General features: G+C 39.9%; 2 protein-coding genes across 4 annotated transcripts in view; both read right to left on the reverse strand.

Annotated features, from left to right (window-relative positions):
- LOC119785597 (E3 ubiquitin-protein ligase RNF43) overlaps positions 1-8,060 on the reverse strand; it is a 141,473-nt gene extending 133,413 nt beyond the window's left edge. Inside the window, exons 1-2 of one of the 3 annotated variants that reach the window (XM_038288325.1) lie at positions 7,904-8,060; positions 6,741-7,555 (exon numbers count right to left, since the gene is read on the reverse strand). In XM_038288325.1, coding sequence (XP_038144253.1) covers positions 6,741-6,959 — 219 coding nt within the window. In that variant the 5' untranslated portion in view covers positions 6,960-7,555; positions 7,904-8,060. Of the gene's footprint in view, positions 1-6,740; positions 7,882-7,903 lie in introns of those variants that run through there. The other 2 variants (XM_038288326.1, XM_038288327.1) reach the window with 2 other exon arrangements.
- Positions 8,061-8,494: 434 nt separating this feature from the next.
- On the reverse strand, positions 8,495-16,112 carry hsf5 (heat shock transcription factor family member 5). Its single transcript, XM_038288329.1, has 6 exons — positions 15,627-16,112; positions 15,221-15,541; positions 12,631-12,716; positions 12,227-12,538; positions 9,044-9,136; positions 8,495-8,944 (listed from the first exon to the last, which is right to left on the reverse strand). The coding sequence occupies exons 1-5, from the start codon at positions 16,090-16,092 to the stop codon at positions 9,071-9,073; spliced, it is 1,251 nt and encodes a 416-aa protein (XP_038144257.1). The 5' UTR covers positions 16,093-16,112; the 3' UTR covers positions 8,495-8,944; positions 9,044-9,070.
- Positions 16,113-16,459: the final 347 nt, after the last annotated feature.

Raw genomic sequence — 16,459 nt, forward strand, 5'->3', positions numbered from 1 at the left:
CGTACGTGTTTGAGAGAGACGCTGTTTGTTTCTTTTTCCGCCCCGCGGGCCGGGTCAGCGATAAGCCCGGTAGTAATGGCTTCACCATACGGCAGTCACACACTATGTGCTTGTCTGCCTGCTATAAAAAGATATCACATCTAGTGTGTGACTTTGTTTTGCAGATGTGTGAGGGAGTGGCTACATGAGTGACAGCGGTGGAAGGAAGAAGCAGACAGCTTTCTGTTATTTGCACACAGAGTGCTATGAAAAGGGAGACAAGAATGTGTTGTATAACGTTCAAAAATTCCAGATGTAGCCTAATGACTAAAAAAGAAGGGGGCCGGCAGGATGGAGACATCAGCCGTGCCCTCCTTCCCCCTTTGCAGGGTCCTCGGACGCATCTCTTCATGTGGCTCTTGTAATAAACATCGCACTGGACAGCGGTAGCCCCAACTTCCTGTGTTGCAGGGATCCACTAAGGAGAACCCATCAGGCCTGTCTGACTGCCTGGACACACGTATGGGTCTGCTCATTGCATAAAGCCAGATAGAAGAGAGAAGTGAGGTCTTACTGGAGGAAGGAGGTGATAGCAAACTGAACGGACTAAACACAAGGGGTTGACGCTTCTTAATAGATCTGTTACGATAGATTAAATAAATGGACTGCATGAAGGGAATGTCTCTAATGTTATAGTGATGGTAAAGTTGTCTCTTAATTCCCTCCTTTTCTACACAGAAAGCAGTCATAAGGGACTGTGGCCAGAGCGGGGAGGAAATTGTGAGCTTAGGACGATTTAGCTTGTTCCTTTATGTGACTGCCAGAGTCGCCACGAGGCATGTTTATATTCAAGTCTCATACGGTTCTCTTGCCATCAGACCCAGCAGGACTCTGAATGTGTAAAAACTCAGGCTGGAACCTTTGGATGTCACTACAGGCTCACCTGAGGCTTTTTACAGCTTTTATAGATTAATATCAAACATTAATAATATAGGCAAACATTTTTGAATTACAAATGGGATGCATATGATAGATATAAACCAAGACTAAGTAATGCATGATGGTGACGTAGAGGGAAAATGACACATCGGTTCAATATCTCTTGAATATTACCTTTTCCTGCAGCTATATCTGAAACTCGTTTTTTCATCTACCAGCTGTTATGCTTATATAATTTATTTTCCGTAGTAGTCCAAGCCAAGTTAGTTTGGTTAAGAGTGTCATTTCAAACAGATTTAGATCATAGAGTATTGGAATATATGATCTAAACTTTCCACTGATACCCGGTCTCTCTGATCGAGGTGAATCAACTACAGTTTCTTCCGATAGGAAAATTCAAACCAATTAGCATCGTTTGGCCACTTAGCTAATAGAGGCGAATAATAGACGAATATTAAAAAACTATAAAAAAAAAACTTCTCACATGAAAATGTCCAATAATATACATTTAAGAAAAAAAAACTGCATTTTGTCCCGGTCTATGCAGTTAAAATGAAAAATCAGGTGGATTTGGGGGTGAGTTACTCTTTAACATCTCCCTTTTCCATCAAGCTTGTCCAAAGCTGGGGTGGTGAGGGGTGCTGGTGCCTATCTCCAGCTGTCTACAGGTCGCCAGTCCATCTCAGAGCAACACAGAGACAAACAACTATTCATGCACACCCAAGGAGAATTTAGAGAAGCCCATTAACCTAAAAGTCATGTTTTTGGACTGTGGGAGGAGGTCGGAGTACCCGGAGAGAACACACAAATGCACAGGGAGAACATGCAAACTCCATGCAGAAAGAGTTCTCAGGCTGGGAATTGAACTCGGAACCTTCTTGCTGCAAGGCAGCAATGCTACTGACTGCTCCCCTGAGCAGCCCCTACTCTTAAACAATTAGTAGTGATTTAAGAAGCTATACATTTTGTCTTCAAACCATTTTCTTGCTTTTGTCTTTAAAACTAGGCCAAAAAGGAGCTCCGCGGATCAGCAGAGAAAATATGATGCAAATTTAGCAGAAAGGTTTGCGTTTAATTTCCCTTTGAAACTCTTTTTGATCTAAATAGTTGCTGATTTGTTGCCTTTTTTCTGCACTTTTCAGTTTATATGAGGAGAACAATACATCGAGGCGTTCTCTGCAATGTTAAGTGGCAAGGAGCCCTAAGGAGCCCTGGACGAGCCGTTATCTCGTCCACGGAGATAGGAAGTATGGACAGGAAATCCAGAGGGAGGGGGAAGAGAGGGCCCGAATGGGAAGCCCAGTGTAAACAGTCTCAGCTTTTAATCATCCCAGCTCACGTTCGGAACTGGCCGTACTTTGATGTTGTCCCTTAGCGCCCACTCCGCCCTCCCAAACGACTGCACCGAGGGCCGGTGGGGGGACTCGGGGAGGTGGAGAGGAGGCATTCAGTACCTTTTGGGAAACTGGGAAGTGGGGGTTGAGGAATGTGAAGTGGCGCAGAGTTAACTGGTGGCCATCCTTAATTATAGCTGATGAATCTGAGGGAGCTCTCACTGGTCAACGCGCCGTAAAGAACAAAGAGCCAAAAAAAATGCAGCAGCAAAAGACAGAGATAGAAAGTCAAGATGGTTTTAAGTGGAGATAGGTGGAGCTTTAATGATGTCCTGTAATTGGGCTTCGTGCCTTAAGAGGATAAACTCCATCTTTCCACAGAGACCTGAAGAAAAGCTCTGAGGGTTATCTCCAAAGTTCTGGGACCTCTCCTCTCATCACTGAGCTCCATTTTGGAAAGGAGACAGAAAGAGAGAGAGAGAATCAAAAATTCCTCTGCACTAGTGTTTGTCCAAACAGCGCTGGCCTGAACCCAGCCAGTGTTCCAATGAACGTGTCTATTCAGTGAACAGGGCATCCATCCAGAGAGATCACAGTTTAAAAGATCAGAGGGAGTTACGTCCCAAAGTGAAGCCTCATGACTTGGACAGGCTGAAGAAAGCCGTGAACTTTCCTCTGTCCCCGGTGAAACATGTTTGCTCGCCCCTCATGTTGGCAAACATGTTCTTATTTCAAAGGAAACAACACTGCAGGTAAGCAAAGATTGATGGTAAACAAACGCAGCTAGTAACCAGCATTATAACACTCTTCAAAGGGAAGCTGTGACTGAAGGAATAAAACCGGGAGCTAATGATCATTGGGTGTTTTCTGGAAGACTGTTATCTTTGCATTTCATGCTTTGCTTTTGGCTCAGTTCATTAGTAAATAAAGCTCTTTGTGTGTAATTCCAATAAAAAAACATATGTGCTGGAGGGGAAAAAAGGAAGTAGCCTATGCTGCTAAATCAGTTAGCATCTCCAAGGAAATGTAGCAACAATACAGAAAAATCCAAGATCCAGGGTGGAAAAAAATATATATATAATTATTTGATTCAAGAGGGGTAAGAAAATGAATGTTGATGTTCACTGAAGTTGGAGATAAAGCTGTCAGGTTGTCAGACGTTTGAGGAAACTGTTCTTAGTCTCTACAGTTTGAGCATGAACGATATTACAAATAGATCAATTGATTGGCTCTCACCTTGATCCTGTGCCTTTCTTTGTGTTTGGTAGAAACTTATTTTCCTTTCCACTAATGTTCTGGTAGGATGCTCTGTGAAGGATTCACTAGAGCTTAGATTTAAATTGTTTAATTAGTCGTTCCTTAAGTAGTCGTCATCTGGCTTTCTAATAGTTCTGCAGTACTGCCAGCAGATGGCGCAAAGTCGGTTAATCATGGCCGCTGCTACAATTCTATTAAGGCTAAACACTATAGGCATGGTCGCACGGTGTATCATGATCATATGTTTGTTTTATCTTTTTATGGGCATATAATGTGTCTATGCACCTTTAAGACAATGGGCCGCGGTGCGTAAAAAGGAAACAGCTCTTCTAACGTGTCTACGGTTCACTAAGGCTGCAAAAAAGCAAGAGAGAGCAAGTCTTGACATAAATAATGGGAAGAAATAAAGCTTTGGTTCATCCTTTTAAGAATTAGATCTCTAGTATGGAATATTAGCAGCTCTTTGGAAATGGCAGAGCTATGATAAGGGCTTACAGTCTTTACAAAATACATACAGAGACGGCTGTCCAGTAATGCTAGCTGCATTAACCATGCTACCAATAATCTGCAGCAGATTTATCAGAAAAAAAACAAATAATTTATTTTTGCTTCAAATTATAAAATGCTTTTGTTTAAAAATAATAATTCTTAAAATAATAAAACATTATAATTACACTGGCTGAACTCAATGTGAATTCTTTTTAAATAATGAAAACTTGGTCAGGAATGTTCTTATGTCAACTTAAACAGAAGTTTGCAAAGAAAAGTCCAAATCAGCTTAAACTGGTATCAGTGGATCAAAAGATTTATAAGAACTGTGTCCAAAATTGGACTTAAAACTGTTTATTTTGCGAGTCCTCAGTGCAAACCTACCTGCCTAAAATGATCCTTCATCCAAAAAGCAAATAAAATCCATATTGATTCAATGCAGAAGGATAAAACTTTCAATCCTTCATTCTCCTCATCCAATGGATAACAAGAACCTAGAGTGGTTGCATAAAGCCGCCGGAAAAGGCAAAAAAAAAGACCTGATAGAAAAGGTCTGTGTTAACAAAGAGCCTCCTGCAGCACAAGATCAATGCTGTGCAGCCTTGGAGGGAGATTGTATGTGTGAAGTTTACATTTATGGTTTTAAAAGAACCACAATCTACGATCGGAGTGACTGATATGAGGAAATAACAACAGTGCATGGTTAGGGGAGGAAGAAGAAGGATTCAGGCTGCAGCAATTCTGACTGTGGAAGAAATCAGAATATTCTTTTAAAGATGGGGATGTATTATGAGTCTGGATGGAAATATGAACCGCATAACCTGCATTTATCCTTAATAAGAAGCCCCATCAATCTCCAAAACCCTGAAAGGTTTGTGGGGGGGGAGAGAAAAAAAAAAGGAAAAAACTACAGAAAGTTGGAAATCCCAAAGAGCTGGAGGAGTCTTTGATCTGAGCAGTGCTGTGATGTGCATCCGTAACATGTTTTCAACTTCTCACACAGACGCACCAATGTCAGATGAGCTTTATGCTGGGAAGGCAAACAGCAGAGGCTTTTCACCGTGCCTAATGCGGGGCTTTCTCCGTGACGAAGCCGTGCAAAACCCTATCAATAACGGCAAACTGAAGCATCTGGCTTAACGTTCACAAATAGCCCCACACCTGGTGGCTGACGACGGATGAGATCTTACAGTACCCCATTCTGTGGTACTGTTCCTCTGGAAACGGTAAATAAGTTCACACAGGAAAGCCTCGCAGCTTGGGAACCCTAATCCATTCTTGATTCCTAAATATGCAAACTGAATAGGCCGCATACCTCATATTTGAGGGACTAACGCCATTTTCCTTCAGCGGAGTGTCCCAATTAAAGGCTTCCATCTTTCTTGAACATGATTTAGCGTTTCTTTAAAAGCTTCATGCCGCACCTTGACATTAAGTGCATTGGATGAAAACCAGATTCCAGAAATAGCGAAACAAAGCAGTAACTTTGGAAAAGATACACCTACAGCAGTTGGCAACTGCAGCTGACATGTTTTATCAAAACAAACATGTAATAAAACGCTTAACGTTAAAACGATCTAGAAATAAGGAAAAATTTCTTAAATTAAGTGCATTTACCCTTAATTTGAGTTGGTAAATGAAATTGTTTGCCAAAAAAAAATATTATTTTAACTCTTAACATAAGATAATTAGATAATATGCACTTGAAATAAGACAATGCAATTGTGCTTTCTTTTTTAAGTCTAAATTGTCTTGTTCCATTGGCTAAATGTCGGTTTTACCTCTTGAATCCAAAAACATATGCACTTATTCTAAGAAAAAATGACTTGTATATTTCCATTTTTCTGTGGATCATCCATCAAGCCGGGATGAGAAGGAAGCTGTTAAACTGTAAATTTTGTACCTCTGCAATCCAAAGAAACTTGTTCATTCTGGCCTTTAATCAGTCTTTAAACAGGAGGTGTTTCAGCACCTACTAGATCCTGGGTTGTTTTTGAACATCCCAAGAAATATCTTTCAACAAAAGATGGTGGGAAAGATAAAGCGGGTCAACTGTAAGCTGACCTCAGACATTAAAATGCATGGAATGAGATAATTTAAATGAAATAAGGGCCTGATTTTCTGGTGATAGCAGTGATCATATATCCATCACTAATCAAGCCAGGAACTTGTTGATGTCTTCAAAAAAATTTGCAAAGCGAAATGTATCCCCAGACAGGTGATTATATAACAGCCAGGAGGTAGAACCTTGAACTCTATCTTCCATGAAAATCTGTTTCTAAAATCCACTTTGTTATATCATCGCTCCACTCTATTTCCAAAACGGTCAAAATGGAAAATTAAAAGCCCAAAGCAAATATTCCATTCATGCTGATCACAACTGGGTGTTAACTTTTCACAGGTGCTGCAGCTATAAAACCTACAGAGGTGTGAAAATCATTATCAGACAGTTGATGATGTGTAAACTGCTAGAAACAGATGGGAGTGTGTGTAGGAATGAGGTAGTGCAGTAAAAGGCATGTATGGTGGAATCAGGGTATTCACCTGTAATAAAAGTGTTATATGTGCATCAGCTCTTGATTATTTTTCTATTTTTAATAAACTGAGCAATGATCCTGATCCGGATCATTGCTCTAAATGGGTCCAGACCTATTTACAGTCTTTCAAACAGGTAAAAATAAGATCTCACTGTGGAAATCAGGGAGAAAGGTTAGATTTAATCCAGTGTAACTCAGCTCTTACCTGCATAAGTTTTCCTTGCGCCTTTCCTGCACTTCCTCCCACGAACTCCCCTTTCAGAACGATGGGCTCTCCCTTGGGCTCCTTCACCAGGGTCACCTTGATGACCGCTCGGAGGCCCGAGCGCTCGGACTCCAGGCTCGGCTGGCCCAACACCACCTGCAGGGCCGCCATGAGAAGCCACGGCCAGAGCCCGGCCAGGGGCCGCAGAGGGACGGTCATGGCCTCGGTTGGAGTGGCGGGGCCCGGCCGCACATGGTGGACTTGGGTGAGAAATATCAACCTAGCCTACTGGAACAGGTCCCACTTCTTCTCTTTCTAGTTTAGTAATCTACCTGCAGAAGAAACGAGCTATAATCCAAGCTGTTAACGATGAAGGTCTTCCACCAGAACTCAACATCTGGGTTAGAATTCAAACACTTATTGAGGAGAATCTAAATGAACCTGCATCCAGTGTTGATGATCGGAGGGGGAACTCCACAGCAGCATGAAGGAACCTGAAGCCAGATTTCTGCATCACAGCGACCAGCTTGTTTTCCTCTCTCCGATGGATCGGATCCTCTCTCATGCTGGGTTCAACTTAGGCTCTTAGAAGACGTGAAATCCAGTCATAGTGCTGGGTAGAAAGTGTCAGAGAAAGCGAGCCCGGCTCGTGGGCGCCTCGTTTTCTGGATAAATCCACCAAAAACGCTGGTGAGTCACGGCTTGAACTTCAAAGGCTAGGACACAGGTTGCCGCCGCAGAGTTTGGAGTCATGCTCGCGGATAAGACGCCGAGCCGAGAAAAGTTGTGCAATAAGCTTTACAGCCCAGGAATTGCTAGAAGAAGAAAAATATAGTAATAATCCTCGAATAAGCAGTTCGGTCGTTAAAATCAAATGATTGAGCGGAACAAAGGGAGAGTTTTCCTGTTGAGCTTTTAACTTTGTAACTAAAGCGATCATAAAGCGGTCGGTTCTTAATTACAGCAGGTCGGTGTGTTCAGAGTCCCCCCCCCCCCTCCATGACTTCAGATCCTCCGCAGCACATTGGGGAGCTGGAGCCGACCCTCCTGAGAGCACCGATGGGGGAATGAATCGCTCATCAAGATTACCAACAAGAACACGGGAATGAAAAAACACCTCCCAGAAAGAAAAAAAAAAAAAAAAAAAGGAATAGTAGTCCAACCTCCACGGACTCCTCAATGAACGGTGTCGGGGCGCCGATACACAGTTGGGTTATAGCACAGTCCCAAAGTTTGTCTCCCGGACTCTGCGTCGCTCCCCTGGGATCTCACCGTCACTCTACCTGCTGGCTGAGCTGACGCCTTCACGTGAACACGTAAAAACAAGTTTCCGTCAAAATTAACAAGAAGATAAAGGAAAACTATCCGCTACGATAAACAGAAAAACATAATTAAACGCCGCATCTTAAGGAATTTGAATAGATTGCGAGTTATGTGTAATACGTCATTATTGTAACTAAGAAAAAAACAAATCTTCTTTTGATTTTCAATTTAAAGGAAAAATAATTATTAAACATAACACTTATACAAATTTAGTTGAATCCAGCACCTATTTAAATAAAAAAAAGATAAATAACAGCTTTTTAGGCATCTAGTTTCCGAGTTGCACATGAAAGCACCCTGTAGAGAACTGAGGGTGGAGCTGCGCCACGAGCCCTGATCATCAACAGCAGGTGAATGGCTCCCCCTACTGTCTTTAAAGTAACATTTCTTCAACAACAAGCCTCTCATAAATAAACCAGTCAGCTGCAAAGTACATTTTGTTTTTTATTATATTTTTGAATAACATTTATGTCTTGAAATGTATATCAGACATACCAGTAACTGCTGCTTCAAAAGCGAGCAATTTATAGCTGGAAATATTCAACTTTAACAGAGTTTCCTTTACAAACCTAAAAAGGTTCCTGAGTTTTATTTCTCTTCGAAATCCCATTCTGCAAAAGAGCTGCCACTGTTTTTAAAAGCATGTACAGCATTCAACAAAAAAAATTATGAGTTTAAGGCAAATACATTACAGTTTTTTCAGTACTGTAAGGACAACAACTGAGCAACAACAACAAAAAAATAATGAGAAAAAAGGCTTGTGTCAAAACAATAGAACAGTTTTTACTGGCAGACGAAATGAACAAAGTGGATACTGAAGTCTGGTTGCAGACTGAGCCAGGGCGTCTCGTTTCATGCTCAAAGAATCAGTCAGTTGAGATCTAAATGAAAGATGTAACCACCTGTCACTGACACTAAATAAACACGTAAACTCTTTCAATGAATCTTCCTCATTGTGCTTCTGTAGGGTTCTACCTTACCTAAAAACCAGATGTGGTCTGCTCATCCTAACCCTGACTGGAATCTTCAGCTGAGTTGTTAGCATCCACACTGAGCTCTGGATCAGAGCGAGCCTTGCCAAGACACACAGGAAGATAGCAGAAAATCACAGAAATAAACAGGTTTTATTCAAATATTTCATGTATTTCCGCAACGTTTGTTCAATTGACTGGTACGAAGGTAAACAGAGGTTGAAACTGCTTAAATCTCAAATTTGCAAAAAAATAAATAAATAAAAATCCATCGTTCCCACCATTTAAAGTTCTTAAAGTCGTCTGAAAGTCATATTTAAATGTCAAATAATTCTGGCTTAAACATGTATATAAATGTACTCTTTATCAGATATAGTCCCAAGATTTAAAAAAAAATCCTCTCTTAAAATCAGTGTATACATTTTTCGTTATCTTGTGGAGGCCAGTTAGTCATACGTCAGCCTGAACACCTAAATTCGGCCAATCATATATCAACGATCATCTGCAAATCTAATTTTTTCGGTCATAGCATCTTGATTCATATGTCGCAGCTAATATACGCAACGGTTGAAATAAGAATTGTTTACTTTCCCATTGAGTTCCGTCCCAGTGTTCACGGGGATGGACGTGTGTCTTCAGCAGGCGTAGAGCTAACAGAACTGGCAGCGTTGCGAGGCAAGGGCTCAAACATGTACGACTGTAAACCTTCTACACCAAACCAAGCTTCTGCCACCCTGGCGTCCTCTTTCACAACGTCTTCGTCCCCGCTTTCCTCCCCTAAATAAAACATGTATGACGGAGACTCATTCATGACCTCTGACACAAAACAGTCCTCCTCTTGCATGTTTCCACTGTCCATAGCGTTTCTTGATAGTGTCGTTGCTAAGTCACCAATTAAGTGCTACTTGGTCGCTGCTTCCGAGACATCAGCCACAACCAAACGTGCTTGCAAACGACCAATCACATTCATTTTATTCACTCGTGTAAAGTCGGGCACCACTCGGGGAAATTCGGAAATGCAACGCTTGGAACAGCCGCTTCCCTACGACTTTAATAAGATCCCAAAGAAATCTTTGGAGAGTAGACCAGTAAAGCAGAGTTTACAATATCTAAAAGGAGGATAAAATAACAGCTAATCTGCCCCATCTGTTGCTGCACACACTGTTGGGTCAGCTGGTTGAAAGAAGCCTAGTCTGTTCTCTCGCTAATGAGAAAGTGCTTGGGGATATTTCAGGTTGGAAAAACTTCATATCATATCACACTAAAGGACAGTCAACCGCTACAGTAGGGCTGTTTGTGAACTGGGGTGACAACCTAAACACTAATGCTGCATTTACACCGGGGCTGGGTGTCAAAGCATCTGGCTTATATGCAAGGCCTATAGTAGACGGCGTCGAGGGGACTAGCAGCACATTTCTAGCTTTCAAGCGTCCAACGCTCGAGTTCAGTAATTGACATTCTGCATATGAAAAAGAAATAAATATCAAGGGGGTTAAACTCCAAAGGTAAAAAAAAAATAAAAATAAAAAAAAATAAAAGCCGGTGTTCTGTCAGATAAGCATACCTGGTCAGACCAGCATAGCCATAGTCACTACCCGTTTATCTCTTTAGTTTATCCCTTTAGTGCAAAAATTAAACTTTAACTACATCAACGGGCGTATATACCTTTAGTCATGTAGAAAAAAAACATTTAATTACTTACTGTTCTGTGTTTTCTGAAGCGTATAGAGAGCTCACCTTAAATTGATTTTTTTTCTAGATGACCAAAGGGATACACGCCGGTTAAGGTAGTTTAAATTCTATTTTTCGTACAAAACTAAAGGGATAAACGCAAATCTGATGTCTTGTGCATGCGTACGTACTATGGGTATGCTGGTCTGACGGGGTATGCTGAACTAACAGAACACCGGAAGAATTGATTGTCTTGTAAAACGAGCTCTGGTCATTATTGCTTCAATAAAATAGTTTTTATGAACTATGGCTAAACACTTTATAAATACCCAATTTAACTAAATAGTTTAAAACCCGCCAATAGAAAATTCTTAATTGTATGTTCTGGTTCTTGCAGTTTTTACTTCAAACCTTAAAACACTTTTTATATTTAATTCCAGCTGCTACAAACAGCAGCAGGAAATCCCCCACAGGCTGGCCCAGCTGCAGAGAGCTCCCAGTGGGGATTTCCAGTGCTGCCTCCCATGTGGCTCTCTGAACAAGAACTGTAGGATCATAATCCTGATGAACTGACGCACAGACGATGTTTGGAAGTGGATTTTCTTGCTTCAAAACGTGTTAAAACTATATTTTCCAACTTTTCAAAGTAAATAGAGCCAAGCTGATCTCTAGCTTGAAGCTAAAGATGAAAGCAGATAAACAAGCAGAGCCCCAAGCCGCCAGAGATCCTTGTGATCGCAGCATAAGACCTAACTTCTAATAACTAATAACTTATTGGACAACTAACTTAAAGGTATAGTGGAGGATGTTCTTTTTCCGGGTTGCATCATCAAAATAAGTGGTCTTCCCAATTGTCAATCACTCTGGTGATATGTTTTTCGTAAGGCTATCCCACGTGCTCGTCCCCATCTTCACCTACTGGTGGTGAGTCTGACATAATGGAAATTTTGCAAATCGTCTTTTAGAAAGTGAGCTTGTATGAGCGATGCAAACAGCCACTTTTAAACAGAGCGTGCACAAGGAGAAATGGACCTGTGCACGCTCTCGCACACATTTATTAGGGTTTCCCTCTCTGGAGCAGGTACAGGTTGTGCATGTGCATTTTTTCTTTTTTGCAAAGAGGAGAGGGCGGGTCTTTTAAAAAAGAATTGTGAAAATCTTCCACTATACCTTCTACTAACTTATTACACATTATAATACCATTTTCATGCATACAATATTGGATTAGCTTTATTACTTCTATGAAAGCATAAATAAGCTTGTTTATATTAATTAAAAAATAATATTTATATATATATATATATTTTTTTTTTATGCTGTGGTGTTTATAATTATTATCATCCAATCCATGTCCCGTACATACAAATAGAACAAAGATACATTACTAATAAATATGCTGGTCTTTAAAAAGCATGCAAAAAAACAAGATACTACATTTCCAGGTGTTTTTTTTTTCATTATTAAATTGAGGGTAGAAAATAGGTTGGTCGAACTGGGAACATGTTTGGAAGTGAAGCCTACCTCGTGTTTAGCATCTTCAGCCTTTTGGTCAGGTTGTGAAACCACAAGCTTCTCCTTTTTATTTGTAACTGCAGCAGCGCTCCTATTGTTGTCACACGATATGGCATCAGCATGCTCAAAGGAAGGCTCTGGCACAGAGACGGGTTCCTCTCTAGTCTGGACTTTCACCAGACAGACGCTGGAGGACGTTTGCATCACCTCATCTGCAATCTGGAAAACTGCATCCAAGTCAATGTCGTTTTTTTCCCCCTCCTGGTTTTCTGTACCGTGTAAGTTGCGGTTGAACCCAAACACGGTCACAGGACTTCCTGCCTGGAATTGTTCAAATAAAAGTTTTCAGACATCAAACATGTTTTTATGAAGTGAGTTAAACTCTGGAACTCTATCCAGCCTAATTCACCGACCTGATAATAACCTATAGGAGAGGGCGACTGAGCAGCGGGGACTGCAGTAGTTAGTGCCACACGGTTCGGGTGGAAGAGACAGCAAGCTTCAAACGGAAAAACACATAAAATTGTACATTTCTAAAATAAAAATTATGGGACTCCATGGGACTGAACCTGCATTGCCTTCCAAAAGTGATCATAGCCCTGGAACTTTTTCACATTTTGTCACTTTATAAGCACAAACGTCAAAGTACCAAACCGGGATTTTATTTGGTCAGAAAGTAGCATGATGACTTTTAAATGTTTTTAACAATAAAAACTTTAAAGAGAGTAGCGTGTATTTCTATTAATACTCTCTAATCTGATACCAACCCCCCCCCCCCACACAAAAAAAATTATGCAACCACATCCCTACATAAGTCACATAATTAGTAAAGTCCAGTAGAGTGAAAAAATTTATCGTGATCAATTCGATTCCTGAAATAAGCATAATTTCATTGGGTAGTACAAAACGAATCCTTAGGTAAGCATATGCTAAATACTCTGAAACATGCCTCCTTACAGAGATATACGTATATAGATATACACCCTTTTATATGGCTGGCCAAAGGCTGTCATAATGTAATCAAAAAGGCATTATTCATTTAGTATATAAATATATATTGGATAATTTATCAATGTACCACCTGATAATCCAATCAAAGGATTTAAAAATAAATTTAGTTATTTTATATATTTTCTATTTTAGTCTTTACTATACCAGAATTTATTAAATGATTCCTTTAAAATATCAAACCAGAGGACAGGAACAGTTACTCGATAATTAAGAAGCTTTTTACTAACTATTGTAACACTGAAATTATTTGTTTTTGCTACATATGTCTTTTTGAAAACTCTGAATTTACTCATATGACACTTGTTATGTTCACCTATAAAATACAACCAAAATGCAAAAAATACTATTAATTACACGCACAATGCTTTGTTTCAGTATTCTAAAGGCTTTTTTATGGAAATGTTAATTTTCTAAAAGTTTGCCTTTTTAGCTTGATCGATTTATCAAGACAATAAAGAAATGAATCACCTACTTAAGTAATGGATAGGTGCCGCCCTTCAGTCCAGAGAGAACTGCCCCCTACTTTTCTGTCATTAAAATAATTGTTTTTCAAAATGACCCACACGGCCCACCAAAATGATACAATATACACTATAATACCTATAATTTTCATGTTTCTTACAATAGAAAAGTCATAAATTTGCTGCCATGACGACAAGGTTTTCTAAATAGAACTGCTTGTTGGACCTGTGTCTATGTGAAAAATAACATCTGGCTTCATATTGCTAGGGACCTCTCACTGTAACAAGCAGGATAGTTTTTCCAGCACTTCATGCTTATATGCTTCATTTTGTACTGGTATTATATATATTTTTTAATCTTTGCAACATTTTCTTTTTCTACATAAGCTAATACATAAAAAAAAAAATGTTTTGAAGGTTTCTTTTTGAATCTTTTATTCACTCCATTTGCAGATAGATTTCTAACATATTTCAACGAAGAGTTCCAGAACTGCCACCCTGCCTATACAGTTTTTGCGATTGCTATAGGATGATCCTGTTTCTAAGCTTTTATAAACACCAGTTTGCAACAAATAAGGCAGAATTGTGAGGATAAATGTGGTTTTTAGGGTCTGCAAGGTTCATCTCTGTCTCAAAGCAGAGCATAACTGAAAACCACACTGAAAAAATGATCTATAAATAAATAAAAAGGGCTTAAATTAAGCGCATATACCCTTAATTTGAGTCAGTAAATGAAATAGTTTGCCAATGGAATGAGTATTTTTACTCTTAAAATAAGATAATTAGATAATATGCACTTGAAATAACACAAGGCAATTGTGTTTTCTTATTTTAAGTGTATTGTCTGGTTTCATTGGCAAAATGTCTGTTTTACCTCCTTAATCCAAGAACTAATGCACTTATTTTAAGAAACAATGACTCATCTAATTTTGCCATCTGTAAATTAAGTAAAAAAAATAAAAATAATAATAATAACGAAAAAAAAAAGCTAGTTTAGAATCTTATTAAGCTATGTTAAAAAGTTCAGTTTTGTTCTTTTTTATATTACCAGAGTAATAATATCTGGTGCTGTCCTCCAAAAAAAGCGCTCCTAGCTTAAAATTTTGAAAATTTCAAGTATTTCAGTGAGTCCTATATAGGGTTAAAAATGACCTAATTAAAGTCCAGAATTAAACCCAAGGGAAAATGTGGAGCCATACTTAAAAGTTTATGATAATCTCCATTTAATAATGCAGACACAGGTAGTTTAATGGATTATTGATGCTTTGAGACTAAATACAAAAGGCAGTTGTTGTTTTTTTATTTTTTTTTTGGAGGGGGAGAGTACCTTTAAAAAACAAAAACTGTGCACTTCTGCTTCTACCTAATAACCATCTCTCACTGCCATAAAACACATTGTTATTCAGTCGTAAAGAGAAAAGGCTCATGGGGCGTGAATGCTAATGCAAGGCAGTGACTCTTAAGCTCCATTAATTGACAGCAGATTGAAGGCACTTTTGCAAATGTTTGATGTCTGTTTCTACCACCTTACCTGGGGCATAGCAGCCAGGTTGAAGAGGGTGATTTGGATGATCTAAACTGTTGAATCCTGGGCTTCTGTTGAGTGTAGGAGGCAGGAGGGCCCTCCGGACATACAGCATGTTGGAGTTGGAGGCTACTGCAGTGTAGTTGTTGCATAAAGGCACCTGTCTCTCTTTCAAAAGATGAAGATAAGGATGGGAAGGAGCTGCAACAGGAACCCTGTGGAGGTATCTAGGTGGGACTGGGGTTCCGCTTTGTGGTCTCATCCCCTGGAATTTAAAGGGATGGTATGGATGAGCCTGATGTGAGGGATGCAGAGGCAAGGAGCAACCTGCAGCAAACATATTTTAACATGAAGGTTAGACAGAGTAGGGCTCTGATCTGGAGGAGCTACAGAAACAGGTGAGATCTCTTACTCTCTGTTAATACCAGGTCCGTGTTTTCTCCGCTGAAGCCTGATTGCGAGTTAGGAAGCCGAGAAGTGAGCCGCTGTCCTGCACTAAGCTTGGCTTTATTTTCCACAGTCAGCCTCACCAGGTTCCTTAGGAGCTGAGGGGAACTTCGCACAAAGTTGGGGTTGCTATAATAATGATAGGACCTGGCTTCATCAGCTTTCCCCTGATCAACACGCGGCTGGTGTTTTTTAAAGCCATACAGGTTGAGCTGGCGGACGAAGCTGGTGAAGTTGGTAGTCTTGAAGCTGTCTGCGGTGATGGAGCTGGGGGACAGGATGCGGGTCTCAAGGAGCTGCTGGTCGATGATGATGACCTTCCCGCCGCTGTCCCACCGTATGGCTCCGTCTTCCGGGTTGTTCACCATGCGCCAAAGTTTAGCGGGGAAAATACTGGCGTTGATAGGAGGGGGCTCATTAGCCTCCGCCATGTTTTAATGCGTGGAGCAGCTAACGGTCCTCTGGAAAACTAACGGACAACACGCAGCTAATTAGCCGTTAGAACGCTTTTCCTAGCTATTAACTCATTCTACAGTCATAAAGAAGTAAAAAAAAAAAAAAATAATACAAATACATATGATATATCTTAAACTTTACTTATTAATAGCGGAAACTTTAGGATAACGTTCAATAAAATAAGAGCATCGCTGTTAGCAAGGAGACTTTTGCTAGCTTTAGCTCGTTAAACTGCTTTAAAATAAAATGTTAAATTGAATTCCATATCATTTTAACACTATTAAGTAAAATGCATATATATTTATTTGTTTCTAATATAAAAACAATTTTAAAAAAAATTTA

Source organism: Cyprinodon tularosa, unplaced genomic scaffold (genome assembly GCF_016077235.1).
Source record: "Cyprinodon tularosa strain WSP-4 unplaced genomic scaffold, ASM1607723v1 ctg251, whole genome shotgun sequence".
In the NCBI taxonomy this organism is placed as follows: domain Eukaryota; kingdom Metazoa; phylum Chordata; class Actinopteri; order Cyprinodontiformes; family Cyprinodontidae; genus Cyprinodon; species Cyprinodon tularosa.

Bases quoted from the DNA above. Each gene is read 5' to 3' on its own strand.
- hsf5 (XM_038288329.1), bottom strand. From the start codon at position 16,092: ATGGCGGAGGCTAATGAGCCCCCTCCTATCAACGCCAGTATTTTCCCC. The intron at 12,539-12,630 runs GTCGGTGAATTA...GAACAATTCCAG, and splicing joins CTCCTATAGGTTATTATCAG to GCAGGAAGTCCTGTGACCGT. The intron at 9,137-12,226 runs GTAGGCTTCACT...TGTCTTGGCAAG, and splicing joins CTGAAGATGCTAAACACGAG to GCTCGCTCTGATCCAGAGCT.